The 24,208-nt window shown below is 40.4% G+C and overlaps 1 protein-coding gene across 3 annotated transcripts in view; it reads left to right on the forward strand.

Annotated features, from left to right (window-relative positions):
* Positions 1–23,169, forward strand: part of LOC109959406 (unconventional myosin-XVIIIa-like) — a 67,391-nt gene extending 44,222 nt beyond the window's left edge. Inside the window, exons 29-45 of one of the 3 annotated variants that reach the window (XM_020598724.1) lie at positions 809–936; positions 1,113–1,267; positions 2,118–2,241; positions 2,380–2,580; positions 2,833–2,943; positions 3,977–4,081; positions 4,274–4,420; positions 4,606–4,719; positions 5,684–5,800; positions 6,359–6,442; positions 10,661–10,798; positions 11,376–11,561; positions 11,663–11,802; positions 12,506–12,550; positions 16,823–16,945; positions 17,523–17,584; positions 21,020–21,137. In XM_020598724.1, coding sequence (XP_020454380.1) covers positions 809–936; positions 1,113–1,267; positions 2,118–2,241; positions 2,380–2,580; positions 2,833–2,943; positions 3,977–4,081; positions 4,274–4,420; positions 4,606–4,719; positions 5,684–5,800; positions 6,359–6,442; positions 10,661–10,798; positions 11,376–11,561; positions 11,663–11,802; positions 12,506–12,550; positions 16,823–16,945; positions 17,523–17,584; positions 21,020–21,045 — 2,006 coding nt within the window. In that variant the 3' untranslated portion in view covers positions 21,046–21,137. Of the gene's footprint in view, positions 1–808; positions 937–1,112; positions 1,268–2,117; positions 2,242–2,379; positions 2,581–2,832; positions 2,944–3,976; positions 4,082–4,273; positions 4,421–4,605; positions 4,720–5,683; positions 5,801–6,358; positions 6,443–10,660; positions 10,799–11,375; positions 11,562–11,662; positions 11,803–12,505; positions 12,551–16,822; positions 16,946–17,522; positions 17,585–21,019 lie in introns of all 3 variants that reach the window. The other 2 variants (XM_020598725.1, XM_020598726.1) reach the window with 2 other exon arrangements.
* The last annotated feature ends 1,039 nt before the right edge of the window (positions 23,170–24,208 follow it).

Genomic DNA, 24,208 nt, shown 5'->3' on the forward strand with positions numbered 1-24,208 from the left:
TGTTAAGTATATTTTCCAAGTTTGGGATTTACCGCTAGGGGATTAAGATGTTTGCTCCCAGGCATACAACTAATGCCTGTTACTGATTGGTCTGCCCCTGCTGGGAAAGAGAGCCCCTGCTGAGAGCATATTGTCCATGAGCCTTTTTTTCCGGTGTTCCCACCCCCATTCAACCCACCTCAGCAGACAAGCCATTATGGAGCATATCAGAATTCTTAGATGAATGAGAAAATAATCGTTGGGATCAGAGCCGGTGGCCCTGCAAGTTGTCATTATGCTATATATATGCTAATGAGCAGTACTGATGGAGGAGCCAGTGTTGGTATGTGAAGGAGAAATGGACAGCCTCTAAAATGATAAGGCCTGGAAATGAACCTGAACCTGAATGTCTGCCTGGCTGCTGTTATAGTTCTGATAGCCTCTGACAGCTCCAGAATTAGGGTCGGCTAAGAACTGTGGAAAGTGCCACTTAGACATGTCCCTCTCTAACTACTGTTGTGGTGTGCTCTGAATTCTTACCTCTGGTTTACCCAAGATTACAGATGAAATGTAAAGGCTGCTTTGTAGTTTTCTGTCGAATGTTTTCACCCCATAAGGTCGGGATTTGATGAAAGGAGGTTTATTTCCTGAAAGATTATATTATTCCAGTTCTTGAATGTGATAACCATCGCAGCCAGTGCAGTGCAGTCCATAATCCACAGCATCCATCATATTTGAGGTTCTGAGCCTTTTTCTCTGTAAACCCATAATGGGCCTGCATAGAGAAAATGTTGCACAGACTTTTCTGAATTGTGTGTCTGTCTTCCAGGAGGTGAGTGGCGGATAAAATACAGCCGAGCCATTCGTGAAATGGACTTGACCAAAAAGAAACTCCAGCAGGAGTTTGAAGACAAGCTGGAGACAGAGCAGCAGAGCAAAAAACATCTTGAGAGAAGGGCAAGAAACCTTTTGTAGTATTAAATCACTTAAAAAGAAAACAAGTCTATTTATTGTGTGACTACCACACACTGGGAGCCTGTTAGTTGTATAAATGTAATAATGATATGCATTGAACTGTCATAAAAGAATAATAAAAATGTGTGTGTGTGTGTGTGTGTGCGCGCGCGCTGCAGCTGGCTGATTTGCAAACAGATAATGAGGATGTGCAGCGCTCTGTACAGCAGCTGAAGAAGAAGTGCCAGAAACTGACAGCAGAGCTGCAGGACACCAAGCTCCACCTGGAGGGACTGCAGAGCCGCAACCACGATCTGGAGAAGAAACAGAAGAAGTCGGTTTCCACAGCCTGCCTTACTATTTATGCATTTATTTGTTTATCTGTGTATTTGTCCTCCTTTCATTCATAGACGCACATTAGGGAGGACATACTGCTCTTTTCTTCTTGGCTTGCCCAGCACAGACTCTCTGACCCACTCGGCAGAACACTAAAGTTTTCTTTAATTTGAATAGTGACTGAGATGTTCTGTAATCTGTGGAATTGCATTAGCTGAGAAAATGACTCAGACTTTAAGCACTTGAGAAGCTATCGCTGTGGCAGAATGTGATCTCTCCCCTGTGGCTAATTGAAGATGCTCTGTGGGTGAAATTATTTTCAGCTGCGCTTCAGAGAGAAAAACAGGGAATTACAACGAGCTGACAGCATGAAACACTTAGCTGTTAAGTTCACTAACCATAAGTGCTTCTGCCCTAGACAACTGAAGAAAACATTTTGCACATTATTATAACCCAATTGTAAATTGATTGCTAATGGAAGCAGATAACTGTTGAGGCTAAAATAGAGGTAGTGTTGAACTAATGCTTGGCTCAGTGTCAGGGATAGTCTCATAAGCTGAAAATCTCCTACAGTAAGTAACTGAAGCTCACTGCCTAAACTTTTTTTTGCTTTAAAATATTCATACATGGCTATGTTGCACCTTACCAAATGATTTGATGTTCCGGTCTTATCTACTGCATCTCCTGTAGCCTTCAGTCTTCAGCAAATTGTCAGCTGTTGGCACTAATTACAAATGTTTTCACATTTAACTAGGATACTCAACTGTTCGTCCCAGTGGAACCCTAGTCTTTTGTAGGCTCAAAACTTTACAAGGCTGTCTCTCAGTGTATTTATGTGTGCGTTTCAGATTTGACCTGGAGCAGAACCAGGCTCAGACTGAGGTACAAAGAGAGAGGAGCCAGAGGGAGAAGCTAGCTCGAGAGAAAGACATAATGACTGGTGAGATCTTTAACCTTCGCCAGCAGCTGCAGGTAAGCTACTTTACAGAACATAGTCCAGATGTACTCCAATGTCCTCTCTCACTGACTACGTGTCTGGTATCTGTTGTCTGTGTGACATAACTGGGCTGGTCCAGATGTGTGCTTCATTGTGTTTCTTTGGCCCTGCAGGACAAGGAGAGTGAATTTTCCACTACGAACGTGAAGGTGCAGCAGCTGGAGGCGGAGCTACAGGATCTGTCCTCTCAGGAGTCTAAAGATGAAGCCTCACTGGCGAAGGTCAAGAAGCAGCTTCGTGACCTTGAGGCCAAGGTGAAAGACCAGGAGGAGGAGCTGGATGAACAGGCTGGAACCATCCAGATACTGGAACAGGTATAGGGTGGTGCAAATGTGGTATTTCATGCTGATATGGAAAATGTTTGCATGTTTACTGCAGAACAATGATGATATCATACTATCCAGCATTAAAACTCTAAAATGTAGCTCTCTAACCTCTATTACTTAGTGTTTCTTACCTTATAATCAAATATTATTACTTTGTCCCATGTGTTCTTTTGAATTCTCTGTTTGTGCATTTATTTTATGTGGTATTATCATTTGTGCACATCCTCATCATGTACTCAGACTAAGCTACGGCTGGAGATGGAAATGGAGAAGCAGCGGCAGACTCACTCAAAAGATATTGAGAGTAAGGATGAAGAAGTAGAGGAAATCAGGCGGTCCTGCAGTAAGAAGGTAGACACTGCTCATCCCCACTTTTCATTTACACTAAATTTTCTTATACATAGTCTCTCTATTTTTTATTTAACAAGCAAAAAATTCTACCAAACACTGTAGATGCAGAATACCAATATTGTTTGTTGTTGTATTTGTTTCCTATATAGAGTAAAACCTTGGATTGCGAGTATAATTCACTCCAGCAATGTGCTCATAATCCAAAACACTCGTATATCAAAGCGAATTTCCCATAAAAAAAAAAAAGAAACTCAGATGATTCGTTCCACACCCACTTATCCATATAAAAATGATTACAGTAATACAAAATACACTGTAAAGTAAAAAATAAAACAAATGAACCTGCACTTTACCTTTGAAAAGAATCGTGGCTGGCATGAGGGGCCATTGTTGCAGTACGGATATTGACTATACGAGTGAAGAGCGAGAACCATCGGCTCAGTTGTGACGTGACGCTTGGCAGACAAAGCGTACAACTGCAATATAATAGAAAGGGGGCGCCACGGTAGAGCAGTGATTAGCTCTGTCGTCTCACAGAATGTTCCTGGTTTGAAACCCGACAAACCCAGAGTTTCCATGTTCTCCCTGTGTCTGCGTGGGTTCTCTCCGGGTACTTTGGCTTACTCCCACAGTCCATAGACATGCAGCTTAGGTTGATTTGTGACTCTAAATAGCCTGTAGGAGTGAGTGTGAGTGTGTGTGGTTGTTTGTCTGCATGTCAGCGCTGTGATAGACTGGTGACCTGTTCAGGGTGGACCCCGTCTCTTGTCCAATGTCAGCTGGGATTGGCTCCAGCCTCCCCATGACCATCTTCAGGATAAGCAGTATAGATAATGGAATGGATGGATAGGTGATAGAAGAGAGATTTTATTTTCCCAGCTATGTTCGCACATCTGCTCGGAGGGGATCCATTTGTCTTTGACGTGTGAAAGCAGCCGTATCTACAGGATGGTCGATAGCGTCTTATGTCTGACTTTGTTTATCACTGGTCATCTGTTTGTGCATCCTGACATGTTGTGCATGTGTCCTGCAGCTGAAACAGATGGAGGTACAGCTGGAGGAGGAGTATGAAGACAAGCAGAAAGTGTTGCGCGAGAGAAGAGAGCTGGAGTCCAGACTGCTGAAAACCCAGGACCAGGTACTTCCACCACTCTGCCTCTGGTCTCAATCATTTCAATTAAGTGTGCGATTTAGTGTGGAGCACTTCTTTTGATTGGAAAGAAACTGCTTTTGAATCTCGAGAGGTGCTATGGATTTTGAATGAGGGTAAAAAAAAAAAAAAACAGTATGTGTAACAATTTTAGCTGGAGAGGATTGTTTTGTCATCCAGGTGAGCCAGAAGGATGTGGAGACAGAGAAGAGGCTCAAGAAAGACTTGAAGAGAACCAAAGTCCTTCTGGCTGATGCACAGATTATGCTGGACCACCTGAAAAGTAACGCCCCCAGCAAGAGGGAGATTGCCCAGCTCAAAAATCAAGTATGCCACTCTACTGAGCACTTTGCTGTGTCTGAGTAGACGACGGTTTGAATCTGTGATATACTTACTAATACAACAAAAAAACTGTTTTCTAACTTCCTCAATCCTCTGCTTGTGCAGGATAGATTCTTGTTTGTCCCTCACCTCCTGCCCTGGTACATTTTCCTTCCCTCTGTTTCTCACAGTTGGAGGAGTCAGAGTTCACTTCCGCAGCAGCAGTAAAGGCTCGAAAGAGCATGGAGTTGGAAATAGAGGACTTGCATATCCAAATGGAGGATGTGGTCAAAGCTAAGATGGCGGTGAGTTTTGACATCTATTAACTGTGTGTCCTGAGGGCTCAACATATGATGTAAAGTGAACTGCACTAATTGTGTTCCAGTTATTCACTTAAGTAGACTTGAGTATCAGTTGTGTCTAAGAGTATGTTTTTGTGTGTTTTTTGCACCATAATCAGTAGAATGCAGAATATCACACATTTAAACATAATGAATATACATGCCCTTTGTATGCTTTATAATTTTAATAAGACAAATATTGTGTAAATGCTTCTATGCCCTTTTTTGATCGGCAAATTAAACCAAAAACAACAAATAACATTTAATTAATGGAGGACTTGTGTCTATCCCATTTTCACTCTTCAAAATGCAGCAGAGCTCCAACATTAATATGTGTACATCATCAAGCCATGGTGGGATATTAAAATAATAAATGCCCTTTGGCATATGTCTGATTTAAACATTTTTCTGTAATGGATAAATAAGCTTTGTCGAATGTCTTTTTTTTCCCCTCCATCTGCTCATTAATGGCTGTCTCCTGAGAGTGCTGCCTGCATTTCAGACTTGTAGACTGAGGATGTTTGTGTCTCTGGGGAAGGCACACAGAGCACCGTGTGCCTGTGCTTTGCTTGTTAATTGCTGCATTTATGGCAAGGGAAGGTCTTGTAAATGTCTCAGATTAGAGAATGAATATTGAGGGCCTGAGTCGACCCCCCTAAACACAGAGGATGAACTCTAAATAGGACATCACCAGTATGCTGAACTGGCTGCACTTTTCTCGGCCTAAATGAGCCAATTGATTATCTCCAATTGGTCTCATCCTCCAGCCAGAAACCCGTCCAGATTGTGTTTCATTGCCATTAGATGAGATTCCAGGACTGCCACGGCCTGGCCAGCCTAATGACCATTTATCATATTCAGTAGCTCATGAATAAATCCTGTCATTCTAAACTAAAGTGTGCATTTCCTTCTCTCCTTTGTCTCTCAGCTGGAGGAGCAGATTAGCCGTCTGCAGAGAGAGAAGAATGACCTGCAGTCTCGCATGGAGGAAGATCAGGAAGACATGAATGAACTGATGAAGAAACATAAGGCTGCAGTTTCCCAGGTAACTCAACCCACCTAACACCTGTGACCTGTTCAAAAGCCTTGCAAATGTACTGAGAGTCCCTCTCTTATCATGCTAACGCCTTCCCCTTTAGGTAGAATAGCCATGAGAAGGAAATGGTGACACAATCCACAAAATTCTAATTGTGAAAAAACTCTCTGTAATTATCTTTTAGAAATAATTTTTTTGTTTATTTAGTTTGAATCATTGTATGATACCATCACTTTCATCGACACTAATATTCTCTTCTGCATGTCTGAGTAGAGTGGCTTTGAGTTTTGGAGGACATACTCCCCTCTAAACACAGTGTGCGCTCTGCAATCAGGGAGATGCAATCTGTTCCACAGCACATCACATGACAAGTTATTTGGCACAGATGTATTATGTTTGTCAACCATTTACATTAGGAGTCATTTTTAATAGACAATTGAAGCATAGGTGGACACACACTTCCTCTCCCTCACACACACACATACACAAATCCTTATTCTCTGATGACCAACAGTGTGTGTGTCTGTACACGCGTGTATGTGTGTGTGTGTTTTTGCCCTGTGCTAGTCTGCCCGGGACTTGAGCCAGATCAGTGACCTGCAGGCCCAGTTGGAAGAAGCCACAAAGGAGAAGCAGGAGCTCCAAGAAAAGGTACAAGGAAGTATTCAAAGGCACTACAGCTGCCTGCCAGGAACCTGCCTGCTGCCTTAACACTTTTCTCTGATTAGACTTCAGCTTTTCACAGAGTCTCTCTGATTATTGTGACCAAAAAAAAAGAAAAAGAAACCATGCTTCATTTCTGTGGATTTCCCCCCGCCCAGACTGCAAGGCAATTTGCATTTAAATAGTAAGAATCTGCAAAGTCAAGGAGAGAAATTGTACTTTTTGCCTTTCAGTCCTTGTACTGTATTTAAAGAAATGGTCATGTACATAAACTCAGCAGCCAATTTCCATGGTTTGACCAATTATATGAAATTGGAGACAGTATTCATTCTGGTCCTTTCAGTGATGACCTCTCAGCTTGATGTAGCAGCTTCTGTCTGAGTGATTTATTTAATGTGGTTTTGCCTGCCATTTCCCTGCCACGGCAGTGAAATATCAGTGCTTGTTCAGTTACATGAAACGGTGGCAGTTGGAAATGAGTATGAAATCACTGTTGGATGTGGTGATTTGTTTGTTCACTGTGACTCAACTCTTGATGTGATCAGATGCGATAATTGGAAACGGTAGGAAAACCTTGTTACTGTACACTGAGCATTTTCTATATAATTCATAGTATAATTATTCCAATTAATTGAAAAACCGTGAAAGTGCTATTTTACTCTCCATCCATCCTCAGAACTTAGATGTAAAATGTCAGTCCTCCTCTTTGTGACGTTAGCATTTGCTAGCTGCTTTGTTCACTCACACATATCCATTATACCACTGTATGTAGAGACAGGTGGCCTTGTGCCAAACATTTGTGTCAGCTAAAGTATAATGACATGACAGTTTAACACGCACCTTTATTTGCATTTTGATACACACATAAATTTAACAAACTATCAAATATGACAGAAACATAACCCACTTTTTGTATCAACTGCTCAGCATAACCGATGGTTACAAGCATGTTTGAAATTGCTTTTCATAGTGAAAGCCTACAGTATGTTATGTCCTCTTGTCCTATTTTATTTTTGCTGTCGATTAGATGTTATTTCATCACTGAAAATATTAGCTCCATGAGTTCATAAACCATAACATTTGAAGGAAAATAAACATGCATCCGTTATTCTCAGGTGACTGTTGCCCAAGGCTTTTCGAGCTTTTACTATAAACTAGTGTTGGACAATATGGCTCAAAAAATAAAAAAATTTCCCCATGATAAGTCAATATTTCTTACAATATAAAGTCTCAAATCTTTTGGGAACACTACCATACCTATATGGAGTTGTTCATACAGAGTTTGTTGCAAGTATATTTCTTAACTTAAAAAAAAAAGGTTTCTGCACTTAAAGCTACACTGCCTAATTTCTTTTCTGCTGCTAGAGGATCTAGTGAGACTCAGACAACCATGCAACCATGTAAACGACATATACCAGGTTGTGACAAACTGTATAAAAAGCAGCCTCCAGTGTTAGTGTTAGCTGACTTAACAGGTAAATTTGGAAATCTAGTCGAATGCTCTCGTTACTGCTAATGTCACACAAGCACTAAAGTCACACAAAGATCAAATTATTCAGAAATTAAAATCATATTGATTAAACACAAAGATAAAACCATGACCATTCCAAGTAGCTAATGCTACCAAAACAAACTCATTCGTTAACACATCCAGTAGGAAGAACACCACATCTGAATCAAATTTGAGTCCTTTGGCTGCTTTTAATGCTCTCATCTCAAAAAGCCAAACCGTTGTTAACTCTGGCCCTCTATGACTGGCTGTTTGAAATGAATATTTGCAGTTTGAAAGACTCTTGGCATGCACCAGACTCTGACAACACAGGGTAGAGAAGCTGGAACAACAACAGAAGGGCTGAAGGTGGAAGACTGTCATGTAGAGGTTAGGACCTTTAAGCTCTGGCATAAGTAAAAGACTTTCTATGCAATAAAAGGCAGAAACCAAAACAGGACTGACTTGTTGGTTTAGCTGTGTCATCTATGGTGCATGGAACACAGGCAGGAGGACCCAAATACAGACAGTCGTTGTCGGAGTCGTCATCACAGGCAGGAGGACCCAAATACAGACATGAGATGGATACTGTGAAGTAAGTTTAGTAGAAATGATGATGACTGAGGCTTACAGGTAAACAGGCAGGGATACAGACACAGAATGGACGTCCATGGCTTTAAAGCACTGAAGACACAAAAGGATCTGTCAAGGAGCTGGTGGAAATGGCTGGTTTAAGTAGGTGGAAACTGAGAACTGGTGTATGACTGGCCTGGGAGGATCTGGTGACTTGAACTGGTGGGGAAGTATAATGACATCTGCTTGTGGGATGGAGAATGTCAGGGACTTGGGGAAGTAAGAATGTGGCTCAGGACAGCAAACAGGGCTAAGTCAGGATGAGTGATAATATTTTGCAGGTTTGCTAAGTCGCGCATGTAGTGGACATACCACACGTAGTTATTAAAAGTCCAAGCACACTGCAGGAGATCTAGATTATGAACAACAAGAATTATCAACAAGAATCTGGTTTTGCAATTATTTGGTCTCCCAGTTCTACAATCAACTGGTTTTCTAAACTGTATACTTGTCCACATTATATTAATTTAAGTGCTTTCCAGCTTGGTGTATTGCTCTAAGATTGGCAGTGTTGGTCAGTGTGAATGAAATACCTCAGTTATTGGAGGGATTGCCATTAAATTTTGTGCAGGCATTATGTCCTTATGACATTGGCAATCACCTTGTTTTTCTGCAACACCACCAGCAAGTTGACATTTGTGGTTCACATTCAGGTTCATCCCTAAGGATGAATTACATCAACTTTCATCATCCCTGAACCCTACTGCCATGATCATGTGAAAAAATGTATTTAAAATACAAAATAACATTCCCATCGGGATCAGTTGTCTTTTGTGTTAGGTTTAAATTTGCATATGTGAGCATGCTAAGATGCAAAGTGAAGATGAGCACGGTACATGTTCCAAATTATTATAATAATAATAATAATTATTATTATTATTATTTAATTCTTCTAGCATGCTTACATTAGCATTTGATCAGGCCAGTTTCTGATTGGTTTACTTACTGTATGCTGTGCTTGAGGTGTCAGCTACTGTAAATGGTTGTGGCTCAGAACACGTGAATTGGTGTGATAAAAAGGTTAATGCACCTGATTTAGGCCTATGCTGGTAATAGTGCTTTTATAATGATAGTGTTTTTCTGATGCAGCAGTATTTGAGGATAATGCCTAAAATGTCATCCTTGTCATGTGTTAGTTAATGCATTCCTCTTTTTAGCTGATATATGACTGCTAAATGAATGTGGTCTGCTTTATTGACGCTGAATTTAGCTATACTATGGCAATCTTTAGTGAGTGTTTACATGCACATTATACATGCCCAGGCTCAGTTACTGGACTTTCAGTGGGTGTTTTACTTTGAATGTTGATGTGTAATAGGCTAAACAAACAGTCGTCTCCCTTGAAGAGAATGGTTTTCAAATATAACTAACAGACCCTGGTTCTCTTATATTAAGCTGTACACCTGCCAAACCTTTGGTCCACTCAAGGTCCACCCAGCAGAATATTTCTGGCTACACTTGAGACACAAAGCAGGCTTCAAGGCATTGTTAAAACCTGCCAGTGATAGCCATCTAAAGTGTCTGACCTTGAAGTGGTTATCTCATCCCCAGTAGGAGGGAGATCTCGATTCTTTAGTAATATCAAAGGAGAACTCCAAAGCCTCCTTGTCTTAGATGCAAAGTCCCTCATTAGGTGCCATGCTGCCTTTTGGGCCAGTGTTGTGACGTATCTTTCCTCCTTTTATCAGTCATGAGAAAGTGATTCAGAAAGGACAAACGTGCTTTGCATAAATCTCAGTTCTTTCCCAAAGCCTATGAAATTACTGTGAATCGGTGTTACCACCACAACCACCACGCTCTTCTTTTAACTATTAGGTTGAGAGCTTATCTGGAGCTCATTATTCAAACTGGGTGCACAATATTTACATGTATCAAAATGGATTAAATTTACTCAAGAAAGGGTGAAAAGGTGAACATTAATTTAGTTTTAATACATAAACATAGCATCAGCATGAAGTATTTTGGTCCTCACTTAAGAAGAAGTGGAAAATCTGGGGTCAGGAAGGAGGCATGTACTGAGTGATTCTCCACAGGTAGTGAGTTGTTTTTGTTTATGTGGATATATGCATGTGTCCTTCCTACAGCTTCATTCGCTGCAGAGCCAGCTAGAGTTCCAAGAACAGTCTATGGTGGAAAAGTCTCTGGTGAGCCGTCAGGAGGCCAGGATCCGTGAGCTGGAGACGAAGCTGGAGTATGAGAGGACACAGATCAAACGCTTGGAGGTGAGATAATCCTGCGGGTCTTTGTGAACCTTATAAATGCAAATTTGACATTTAATTTTTTATTCATCAAGAGGCAGAGATAATATAAAGTGAAGGTCCTTGTCCATGTCTTTGAGCTGCTGTTACAAAAACCATCCACCAAGGAATAAATAGGTTTTGATTCATAATTCAGAAAAGCACAGGACTGTTTTAAACTTGAAATGAAAATCAGTAGTTCATGTTGGTGCTTTAATGTCAGATACTGATTAGTCCTCTTTTGTATTAGAAATAAAAAAAAAAGTTGAGATGAAATAGTCACCTATAATATTATTTTCAGTACCAGTCAAAAGTTTGGAGACACTTTCCCATTGTATTGAATAGGAAAGTGTCTCCAAACATTTGACTGGCAATGTAAAAACAAATCAGCTGTAGTGGAACAAACACTGTGCTGTACTTTAGCTTAGTTCCAGCTCGTGACTCGATCGCTGACTTGAGTGTATGTAATACATGAGCGGCACAAGCTGGGGCTACTTTAGCTTAAGAGTTGTTCAAATGTGACCCTTTTGAGTTCACCAAGTTCATGTCGACTCCACCCCAGACCCTGGTGGCTCGTCTGAAGGAAAACCTCGAGAAGATGACCGAGGAGAGAAACCAGCACATTGCTGCAGAAAACAGGGAGAAAGACCAGAATAAGCGAATGCAGAGGCAGATAAGGGACATGAAGGAAGAAATGACAGAGCTGTCCAAGAAGGAGGGTGAGGCAACCCGGAAGAAGCATGACTTGGTAAGGCTCTGGGTGACATGAGGCTTGAAGTAATTCCATGAGGTTTACACAAGAGGAGGTACGTTAACCATGCTGCCTCTGTGCTGTGATCCATTCACCAGGAAATGGACATTGAGAGCCTAGAGGCGGCAAATCAGAGCTTACAAGTGGACCTTAAGCTGGCCTTCAAGAGAATAGGTGACTTGCAGGCTGCCATTGAGGACGAGATGGAGAGCGATGACAATGATGACTTAATCAACAGGTACAGCGCAGCATTAATCTTCTCCAAAGGAAGACACAGTTGCCTTTGCTTCAGTAGGTCTGTAATGTGGGCTTGGTACATCAGGGAATGCTGTGTGTAGTTGGAGCACATTGTCTTCCAAAGTTGTGCGAAAGTTACCAAATGAGAACTGTTGGGTTTTGTTTTTTTTTTTTAGTTTCCTGTCAATCACAACTTGTGTCTTTTCATTCTCTATCTCCCACATCTTCTTACATCAATTTCTCTCTAACCTCTTTTGTAGTCTCCGAGTCAGACTTCGCTCTCTCTGTTCCCCAAACACTTCTCACATGGTTTAATTTGGTTCCCCGCTTCTGATCTTCTGTCTCGGTGCTGGTTTTCCCTGTTTGGTTACTCCCTCCCTCTTTGCAGTGGGGGTGAGGGTTATGCTAGCTCTGAGCCCACTGAGGTAAACACTAACCTCGGTAATACAGACCTCTAAATGGAAGACATTACACACACTGGCTGTGTTTGAGAAGGAGGCCAGCAACAGCACAAATTGATTTACTGATTTGTTTTACAACGGATAGTCAATTCACTTGCGCGTGTAAATGTAAAACCATTTATTTGCTGATAACCTTTTTTTGTCCTCTTTTTTTTTGGCACTGTTTGTGTGTCTCACCTTCTTTGTTTCTCTCTCTCTCTCTCTCTTTTGTTCCCCCTTTGGTGTCTCCCTCACTTCTGGCAGTTTGCAAGACGTGGTGACAAAATATCAGAAAAGAAAGAACAAAACGTGAGAACAGAAAATGCATTCTTTGTCTCTGTCGTTATTTTTTTCTCACCCTTTTTAACCACAACAGACAATAATGCAGTATTCCTTATCCTTTCAGCTCGTGTTGGTCACAGTAACACTATGAGGAGAAGAAATTTTAAATAGATAGAAAGCCGTGCCTATGGTATAAATGTAAATGATAAAAGCTATGCCTGAAGGGTGGCCCCGGTGTTTCATTTAGTTTCATTTTACATTGTACCAGGTGTCTGGAGGTGTCTCTGTACAGTTTTGTTCACCTTCAGAGCAGCATAAAGTAATTTGAAAAATTTGATGTCATGCAGGATACTTAGAGTATTAGAGGAAATGTAAACTACAATGGTAAATAGCATTCAACTCTAAATGACACCGGCATCCTCCTTCAAGCCAGTCTATCTCCTGTTTGAAATATGACTGAAGTGCAGGAATACTGCATCATTGTCTACATGAAAAAGTTTGTATCAAGCAGCACCTTCTTCTACATTTTCAGTGTCGACATAAACCTTCAGTATGCATTTGTTTGGACCTAGGGTTAAAGTTGGTTTGCACTGAACGCCACTGTTTTTACCTGTGTTCTCCTCCTTAGTGGCTTTTCCATAGCATGTCTCACTAAGCTAGTGTGAGGAGTCCATATAGTTGTATTTCACTTTTGTACATTTTGTTTCCTATGTTTTTCAGATGCTAAGAAATAAGAAGAGCAAAGAGATTGATCTTTGACATGTTCCAGAGTTTAAGCTATTACAGTATAACCTGAAAACAAGCTACAGTAAAATGAAGATCATGCTGTACTTTATGCTAAAGGAAAAAGATAACTAACTAGAAACCATTTCCATTTCCAGTAGAGCTTCCCTAGAGTAATTTTAACACAGGTATGCTGTAGGGGTACATACATACTGAGCAACACATTCATCATATGCCAGTTTATTGTCGAAGCCGTTTTAAAAAATAATGTAAAACTCAGTTTATTTTTAAGGAAAAACAACTTGTCTCAAAAATTTCAACATATTTCCAGTTGAAAATAGGCAAAACAGTAGAAATATAAGTAAAACAGTATAAATATAAGTCTGCTTTTTTTCCCAGTGAAATCAGTTGTATACATTTTCTAAGTATGTCATGAAGAGATGATTGGCCTGTTTTAGCTTAGTTTAGTGGGAGACATTTGCTCTGGAAGAGCTAAAGCAGAATTGTGTGAGCAGTACTTGTGACTGCAGCACACTGTGACTGCACAGTCAGCAAGTGGTTCAAGACAGTGATGGCACAGTGCACTACAGAAATGTTTTCACCCAAAGCTGCTGTTGATCTACATGCATGCGAATGCTTCACTAATCCAACCTCATTTTATTTAACGTGACACACAAATATTCACCTTGTCTGGTTTGTGAAGTTTTACGCAGTGAAAGGATTTTTTGTTGCGTGTTAAATAATTTAAACCATCAGAGCATATGACAGAAGTGTTGTCTTCAGTTTGTAGCAGATATATAAACGTGCATAATTTCCTTCTTGAACCTCTGAAGGCTTGTTCAAAGAGACATAGGTATCACTCTCTATCAGTTTGCTTTATCCATTTGTCATCAGACAACCGGTGTGTATCATTTCTTTTTGTGCGACTCACAGAAAAGATCAGTGATTTGCCGTATTTACTTAATTGCATTTTTCCATCCTTTGACATTGTTGCATTAGCAGCATGGATGAACAATAATGTATGAGGTGATTTTTCTTCTAATTATGAAGCAGATTTTCCAGATGATTTACATTAATATGATTTGTTTTTGTACTTGATTTGACATATGTGCTGTATTGTCAATATGCGATTGGCTCGTGTTGTACCAGACCATCAAAAACATGGTGCTGGTACCACAAGTGTTAACCTGATAGAACTGAGCCATACGAAATTTGATGCTTAGTTTAAGTATTTGTGAGAAAGATTTATAACCAGTGCAGGCCGATTGTCAGAAGCGATTCATGATCATTTCTAGATTCTTGGGGCTTGTTTGTATCTACGAGCCTCAGGACATGTTAGCTAGTAGCGTGGGGCAAAGGACAAATCGTTTGTGACACCATTTGCACAGCACTCAATTGCAAGCCACCTTTTATTTCATGTGTTAGAGATAGGGGGAAGAGGGGGCTTTGCTCTGGGCTGGTTTCAGTATATTGCCGTGTAATATGCCATGTTAAAAAGCCAGAGCATCACAGAGCTGATGATTGGGAAGCATGCGTAACCATCTTGGTAGTGTAGTGAAACGTTTTTTGTGGTGAGCTTTTATCATTTACATTTAGCATGCAGTCCAGAAAAGATGGAGTGGGGAAAAAGGGATGACATATAATAGCTGAACTTGGACTCACAATTTTAGCTTGCTGCCTCATGAAGCACCTCTCAAATTCTAAAATGAACAGTTTTTTCCCCTTGTAGAAAATAATATAATCGGGCCATTTAGTCTCTCCGGGATCATTATTGCCATTCCCCCCAGAAAGCCTGGCCGTAAGGGTGATGATGAGGAAGTTAAATATGTTAATGCTCTTAGAAAGCTTGAATGGCTGAATGCCAGTCAGTTCAAGAATCAGAGGCATTTTTCAGTCTGTGCTCACTCCTTCACAATGCTCACACACCTTCAGCTCCACCACCGCCTTTGTGTTTAAAAAAAAAAAGAGAAGCTTTTAGGCAGACCACTGAGAAGAAGAAAGGAGAGGGGACTCTTTGTTCTCTGAGGAAACATGGCTGAATGTGTGGCACAAAGTGGTGACAAAAACTCCGATTGCTTATATGCATTTTGTAACATGTTCCAAGGTTTAGATGGATATGCTCGTTCAAGAACCGAGGTCTGTTACCCGCATCGCTGTGTCTCATTTTTAATGACACTCAGTCATCTGTAGACGCTGGATAAATATATAAATATATACAATTCAGTGATATACAAGGCAAATATTTTAGATTGATGAAGCATGGCTCCCTGAAAATTGCTGGTTGTAAAGCTATGAATAATAGTGAAGATGAAACTCAAAGTCTGCTGTAAATCAAGAGGAATTGAAATGTGCAGCTCCTCTACAACAACCCTGTCAACAGTGTTATTAATATACACTATGCCGTCTTGCTCTGAAACCAAAAACCATATTGTAGAGAATGTAATTTTCTCTGACAGAACTTAGCACAGCAGCACATGTCAAACATGGTTTATGCCTTCGGAACATATGTGCCTGTGTGCGGTTTTAAAACTGTTTATGTGAAATGTGAAAAATAATTTTCACTCTCTATGTAGCCAAGGAAGACAGTGGGTTTAGCACTGTTGTTGGAAGCAGAGTGCACTGAAACAAAGGGAGTATTTTTTTTTTTTTTAAATGCATTTCTCTTGCTGGTTGAAATGTGGGAAATGAGGTTAGAGGTTATGCCAGTTTACCCTCCTCCTCCTCACCATTTCCTGTTACTTCAACCTTCTGGGACAATGGAATGCATCATTAAGAAAACACAGCATAGATTTTTAACAAATGAATAAGGAGTGACCTTATCCAGGTGGGCTCTACTGAGCTTTTTCATCATGATCTGTCCCTGTATATTGATTGTTATGTCAAGCACAGTGCCATGGGGCTGCCTCATGGCTCCACTCCAATAACAATCACCAGAAGCAGGTGACATGCCACACAGATGCTAGTGGCCCAGAACCAGCCAAACGAGTTAATTATGCCTCCAAGAGCTTCATCTGCATTCTGCCTAGATAATTCATTTGCCTCCCTCATCTATGTCTATTAAAATACATTTTGAATAAGTAGATATTGTTGTATCACATGCTTACCTGTAGTCTGTCTGGGTTGATTTGCATCATACTGACCCCTGCCACTGGAAATAATAAGTTAAAAACAAAAAGTTTTTATTGTGAAATTACTCACAAAAAGCTTCTAAGATGTGAAAGTGAGTCATAACTTTGCATGTGCAAACACTGTAATGTTACACTGCATACAATATTCGCAGACAAGTCATTTAATGGATTTTTTTTGGTTTGCAATCTGAATTGATTCTGAATTATAATGATAACTGTAATGATTAAGGCAGTTTATTTTTATAGTAGCAAGAAGTTGAGTGAGGGTTTGGGAAAATTCTTAAAATAAGTTCATTAACATTACAACAAAATTTAGAATGATCTCATTGGATTGAAAGATGTGCGCACTTAAAGTAAAGGTGACTTGTTTAGGTGAATATTTTTTTTTGTGATGTGCTGGCATGTCAGCTGCTTCTCACAAACTTGAGCTGATTTCTTGTCTTCACAGTGGAGATGAGGCAGAAACCGACTCAGAGGTGGAGGACCGTGTGGATGGAGTTAAGTCTTGGCTCTCAAAAAATAAAGGATCCACCAAGACTTTGTCAGATGAGGGAAGCCTGAAGAGCACCAGGTTAGTGCTCATGTCCTTCTGCATTTGTACATGTGACTCTGTGCATCCCTGTGGTAACCCAGTGATAAAACTACCTACATTCCCAGGCTTTCAAATGCCCAGGGGCAGTTTGCAACAGAAGGGAGGGTATTTCATGTGATTAGGTGTCATCTCTCTCTTTTGGTAGTCTGTCTAATGACAGGAGGTGGAATGGGGAAGCGACTGCTCTCAGATTTATTGAAATGGCCCATGGCCAGTTGGCACGCCTGCTAAATGACACCTCCACCACAGTTGGATAGATCTTCTCACTGGTTGATTGCCTCACTTGTTCCAGTGTATACTGTACATAACAGCCATAGTCAGAGGTATTGTACAAGTCCTCAGACTCTTAACTCGTCCCAAGGACAAAGTGAAAATGACTGATTTATTCTGTAATAGTCTGACATCAGAGGTGCATATCATGGCATTTAAATTCATTAGCACATATTAGCTGTGGGTTTACATACTGCATGTTGTATACAATTAAGATAAGAACTGTTTTTTTGTTTTATTTTTTCCCTTTTTATTCTGTTGTCAACTTTATTATGTGATCCTTTAGATACTCAGCAAATGCTGATGCCAAAGATGTAAAAGAACTTAAAGAGAAGATGAATGATGGAGGTAAAAATGGGAAAGAGGCAGAGCAGAACAGATCAGTGTCTGTCATGAGTTCCCTAAGCTATAGGAAGCGTTCCAACCTGAAAGACTCCATAGGGGGCACGGGAGATGAGAGCTCCCTGTTTAGCACTCTCAAAGAACAGCCTGACACGCCAGATCACACATCAGTTCGCAAAGCCAAGTCTAAGTCCGGAGAGCTCCAGGAGGATTGGAAGAAGAGCCAGGCACAGGAAGACTTAGACGACAAAGGCTCTGTCATCTCCTTGGCCTATTCTGAGGCCACCAGCAGAGCCAGGAAGGGCTTGGAGTCCCGCTGGACCTCCCGCAGCAGCCCTGAAATAGACAAGGAGTCTAAGGTGTTCTCAGTGGCTTCTAGCAGGATGTCTACCAGGAGGGGTATGTTGGACATGGATGATGACAACAAGTCTACTATCAGTAGCGTGAGCCGCTCCAGCCCCCGATTGCTGCATCGCAGCTCTTCTTGGAAAGACGACAAACGCAGTAGCTCACGCTTGTCCCTTGCCCGCAGCTGTGGCCTCAGTGAATTTGGCCTTCATGTTGAGGGTGATGATGATGACCGTAGTGTGGCTTTTAGTGAGGGTAGGACTTCATCTTACAGTCCCCGTTCAGCCAGTCGCAGCTTTTCTACTCCGGCCCAGCCACGCTCCTCAGATGGTACTTTGCCAGATACATCTGACATTAAACCAGTCACCCACCGCAATTACTTAGACCCTGATTTGGAAGCTGCTATCAATGAGGTGCTGAGTTTCAAACCCATTAAGTTCAAGCGCAGCAAACTTGATGAGTCAAGTGGTGAGGAGGAGGATGAGAAGAAGGGTCCAGGAAGTGAGGACAGTAGGAAGAAGGGAGAAGACGTGGGGCTTGGGTGCAGCACATCCAGCCTGCGCCGCTCTTCATCGGGCTCTGCTCTGGACTATGGCAATCGCCCGTCCAGCACCCTGAGTACCAGCAGCTACCGCAGTCATAAAGGCAAAAAGAGCAAAGCCTCTCCGTCAGATGACTCCTCCTCAGATGATCGTCACAGCAAAAAGAGCTCAAGGGGGAAGAAAGGCAAGAAGTCCAAGAAGAGATCTAAGAAGAAGCGAAGTGAGTCTGAGGATTCCTCTTCCTCCTCAGAGTCATCAGATTCCTCCTCCTCCTCCTCCGGCTCTACCGTCTCCTACCGCAGTTCCAGCAGTGTTAAAAGGGTCGTGAAACAACCATCTGATGAAGATGAGAAGAAGAAGTCTGCGAGTCATAGGCCAGCTAGTAAGAAGGAAACCAAGAAGAAGCAGAAGAAGGTGGATAGCTTGATGATGAAGTACCTCTACAGGCCTGACAGTGACTGATACCAACAGCGGAAGGTGATGCTTGCTGTGGTATTAACTCAGGAGCCTGGAATAATGGAAATTGATATTTAACTTACTAACATAGTTTGCTGTGTGCAAATGGTTTGTATTTATTGCTTCTGTGAATAATCCTTTTTATGTTGACGTGCACTAGATGAGACCTAGCAACGTTGTCCAATTAGAGCATCCCACCCAAAGTACTTGTCTTTACTTTTGCTCACATTTGTCTTAATTTAAAAAAAAAAATCATCAATCTACTGCAGTATACATTAGTTTGTTACACATCTAGTTTGTGTTACTGACACACTCCAGTCACTACAACTCCATTTCAAAATGCTATTATAGACAACTGTTGATACGTTTTGTGGTAGACTATAATCCATCATTGTGCTGTAATTTGTCCAAATGGGTATTTTTGTTGCTTTAAGATTTATTCATCCCACTCCAAGCCATCACAAACAGTACACTTAACTATTAGTCATCAGACATACTAGTGTTGTTTTCCTTCCTGTTTCTGTTTCGTAACGATAGATTGCATCTCTGCAAATGTGTGTTTTTTTCCCCCCCCTAATGTTGCTTGATGACGTTAGAAGTACATAGTGTTGGTACAAAAGTGGTGTCTGGTGGGTTTTTTCTTCAAGCTTTCTAACAGATGTTGGCAATGAGACAAAAACAAAATTACACCAATTTTTGCTTTAACAGGTTAATTAAGAGTTTACAGAGGTGTGACATGACTGTTGACATAATTTGATTTGAACACTGCATCATAATTACAATGCTAAAATTAGCTTTCAGCATCAAAAGCCTATAACTGACACTTTTGTTCCTGTGTGATTTAAACAATGCAAGACTTTAGTCTTCAGTTTTTTTCTTCTCAGTTGTCCTTGAACATGTTGTACTTTCCACTTGAACACCAGCTCGTTGGTTAATCACTGGAGGGTGAATTAAGCCAAGTTTAGTGGACTGATTATGGTACTGGCACATACAGTATGTCAACCCGTTTGCCAGTGTACAACCCAAAATAGTGTTTTAGAGGGAGGTATTTTCAGTATTTTCCTTGAGTTTACTTTTACCTATAATGCCACTATAGAGCTCCTGCACCAGCAGAGTACCAAGAGTGCTGCTCACTAATACCCAGTTACAAGGCAACAACAGCTAAACCCAAAAAGTGATCAGAACAGGTCCTTTCTACACAGGCTCTCTCTCTCACTGTAGTTAGACACGTGAAAAAAGTGATTAGGACATTTCAGTACCCTTTCTTAACACTTATTTTAATGTCTCACATCAAGCTACTTGAAGAACTGAGAAGTTAAAATACATATTATGTGTTTCAGCTGCTTTTTTGCTTGCTGTACTTGGGATGTGTATTTAAAGAGCAGTGCACATGACACTCTGGATATATGAAGTCTCTGCAGTAAATTAAGCTCCCATTCAAGTAATGCAGTGAGTGATTGTCATGTCATGTGTTGTCATGGCAACATAATCTAAGGATGTAAAGCCCCGCTCTTAAATGACCTTTAATGAGAATGGTAGGTTACAAGAAGCAAGGTACAATGTAGCACAGAATTCTTTTCAGCTATTGAGTTATTCACCGCTGCGGAATTAATCCCTGACATTTGTCTCACTAATTTTTTTTACTGTTTACTAATATTTGAACATTGTGACACAGTCACAGTGTGTTTGCATGGAAAGTGTAAATATTTGTGTGGATACTTGTGGCTTTGTCTTACCTGCACGGTGTTATAATTATTTTTTAAGGATGTCTATGGTTTAATCCAAATAACTCTTTCAAATGGGACCTGACACCAAGAAGATATGTCATGCTTTTCCCTTATAGTGTACTAATTAAAAATAAAGATTAGTACTGTGAGCAACCATGATAACATAGTACACATATGCCATGCACACTTCAGGAGATGCTGTTTACTGCCTGAGGAGGAGTATAAATTTGCAGCCTAAATTGCTTGTGGTTTCCTGTCCCATATTTTGAAACAACCTTTTTTCTTCTCTACATCTTTGTGTTGTTTCTACTCTTAAGTAGTCAAGTCATGATATAATGCTGTGTCTCTATGTGTTTTGACCCCTATAGCCCTCCTGTGTACCGGAGACACCTGAGTGTTGGCAAGTCTGATGAAGAGGATGAGGTGGACAGAGACTCCAGCAAGCATTCGCCGAGGCAGAGTGACAACGAAGGCACACTGGGAGAGAGAGCATCATAAGCCAAACTCAGGTCACCTCGTGCTTTCATAGACTCTAAACACACAGGAGGGACGTGATTATTTCCTCCCCACTTTACAGCCACTGCACAGCCAGCAAGAGAGGCCAGCTGCTTGCAGAGGCAAGGACAGAGTAAAGGCATAGTGTTTTCAAACAGGCTGCATGGCCATTTTTGTTACAGTTTCCTTGTTATGGCATAGCCATCATGAAATCCTGTTGAATCTTTGGTTAAAGTGTGTTTTTCTTTTTTTTTAACACAACATATTGAATTAGGCAGTCGGCATAAAACAGTAAAGTTGAGTGCTATCAGTACAACGTCTGTCACTGCTTTATTTATAAGAGCTGCTTTTCAGGCAAATTAAAGCACCCCTCAGCATTCTCCTCTGACTTTTCAGATAGCTCTGCCAAGAGGATTTAGATAAACCCACTCAGGCTGGATGTCTTCAAAATGGTCTCACAAACTATTAAGACTGTTCTTATCGCTTCCCCATTAATGTGGACGAGCACATTGGGAGGAATTAACCCGTTTTCAATTAATTAGCTTGCTGTAAGTTTACATGTGGCTCTTGTTCCAAGCCGAGATATCCATTGTTTGAACAAAGTGATGCTAAGTCATGATTGCTGATATCAAAGTAAAATAATTTTGGAAAATATGGACCCATTTGAACCAAGCTGTTAGATGTTTTAAGGATGGCATTCTTTATACTTTTTGAAATATTGAGAAACAGAGTTAAAGAAAAATCTGATCTAAATGTGTGTGTATATATATAGTAGACATAGATCTGTAATATTATATATGGAATCAAAGCCTTTACATAACCATGAAATTCCAATGAAAAGAGTTTCTAAAGCTAGCAGGAGAAGTATTTATTAGGATAAGGTTGTCATGTTCCTGATTTATTCTTGTGTTTAAGTGGAGTACATGCTAGAATTGGCTTTTGCAGCTCAGAGATCATTTGTTCACGTTTGTCATGTTTCTTGAGGTTCAAAGGGAATGTATTTGTTTGCTGTTATAAAGGAGCTTCTTTTTTTTTTTAGACCATGTAAATGCAGAAGTGTCTGGTGTATTCTCGATTTAGATGCACAAACACTAGAATTCTGTTGTACATAATGAACTAAAGCTTCTTTTATTGGTAAATCCTGTGGAGTAATATTCCATTTTCAGATATACAGTATAACAAAGTCCATTTTGATGCTTCAGTTGCAGAGTTACTTGTGTTTTCAGTGCAGATCGTCTTGAATTGAAGTTTTTTTTTTTTTTTTAATTGGCTACACTGGTTCAAGCAGTAAAATAATATTCAGCACACAAGCTGCCAAAACTAATACAGTGAGATGTTAGACTGATCATTGTTTGCATGTGAGCAAGCTGCATTTGGATGTTAGGAAGTTTGTTCATGGCCACCAATAAGCAGCCTTCAAAATCCTGCTGTTATCCTGAGACTTTTTTTTTTTTAACTCAGAATACAAATCTTATAGACTTGTCAGAGGATCGTGTGAAGATTGAAACTTGCCTTTAAAGCAGTACATTTTGGGAGTGTTTTCTGTATCAGGGTCTTACTCATTTAGCCACTCATATACTTTATATTAGCCGATAGAATACTGCCATAAATACACCTTTAATTAAAGCCAGTCTTCTCTTGTAATTTAGTACATTTAGGTGATCAGCTCAGAAGTGACAAAAATAGGATTTAAACATGATACTGTCCAGACATAAAACTCTCTTGGACATTTCTATATTTGGCCTTACAGAATGATAATGATGTACCTGATGATTGTGACCATATGAACTTTAAAATCTATTTAAATTATGACTAGGTAGATTTCAATAAGGAAGCATATATGCATGTGTATATGGAATATCTGCTCATGTGCAAAGAAAAGCTTGGCTTGCTATTTGCTTGTTTTCTCAAAAGACACTAATCTGCATTTTATGTCTTATTTTCTGTTGTTTTTGTTTTTTCTTCAGATATATATTAATGTGGGAGACGGGAAACTGATTTCAGTGGTTCAGAATAAACTTGTTCAATGAAAAAAAAAAAGGCAAATTTCATTGCATTGCTTCTACAGTATGTTGGAGTCACTCACATTACATACAATACTTTAAGTTTGTATCCTGTACTTCATCATGGCCTTTGAAAGGGGTTGTCTGTTCTTACTATTGTAATGAGTAGTTTTTAAGGTTGTTTTTAATAAGTAAATTCTGTTGTTTGTTTACAGAATCAATGTAGGTTTGCTGTAAGGTATAATTTGCAATTTTGTTTTAAATTTACCACCAGAAGACAGCTGAAGAAAAGGAGGTTAGAAAAGAGGCAGAAAAACAAGTCACTGATGTTTTTGATTAATTTTAGCTCATCTACCCCAGAGTAACTTATCATCATACCCATCCCGTTTTCCCAGGAGACTGCAGAGGAAACAAACAATTCTTAGAAATTATTAATTCTGCAGTGTTGGGAAGGCAAACTGAACTTTGCTCACACTATCTTGAAACACTTGGATTGTTAATATGACTGCTGCATAGCTACGCAGTTCAAAACCAACCTTGGGGAAATACAGGAAGATCAAAAACTAAGAGCAAGCACAGTCTTCCTTCCCACATCAATCTATATTCTAGATAGGTGACACTTACCTAGATTCAAAGGGATTGATGGTTTTAGATTACCACCTTGGTTGACATTCACCCTCAGTGTATTTTGCTTTAAAGAATCCCTTATTTATCCAACCAATCTGTAATCCTCATTCCTATACACAACCTGTTCTGCTGCTTCACTGTGTGCCAGGAAGCTTTTGCTGTAATTTCACTTCACTTGCGTACATCCTCTGGGTGGCTGTATGTTTCTGCTTAAAGGCTTTTCTTTGAGTGACAGATTAAATTCTGCTCCCGATTTTACTTATTTTGGCTCCAAAACGGTTTCACAAGCCATTGGAGCAGGAAGTCATTAGCTCGACAAAGCCAAGCAAGTCTGTGTTTACGGTGCCACCCTCCCTGTTATTTAGACAGAATGATTTGGCCATGTGCTGCACTGGAAAGCTAATGCTATGCCTCCATGGACAGGACTGCCCT

Source organism: Monopterus albus, unplaced genomic scaffold (genome assembly GCF_001952655.1).
Source record: "Monopterus albus unplaced genomic scaffold, M_albus_1.0 scaffold39.1, whole genome shotgun sequence".
Taxonomy (NCBI): domain Eukaryota; kingdom Metazoa; phylum Chordata; class Actinopteri; order Synbranchiformes; family Synbranchidae; genus Monopterus; species Monopterus albus.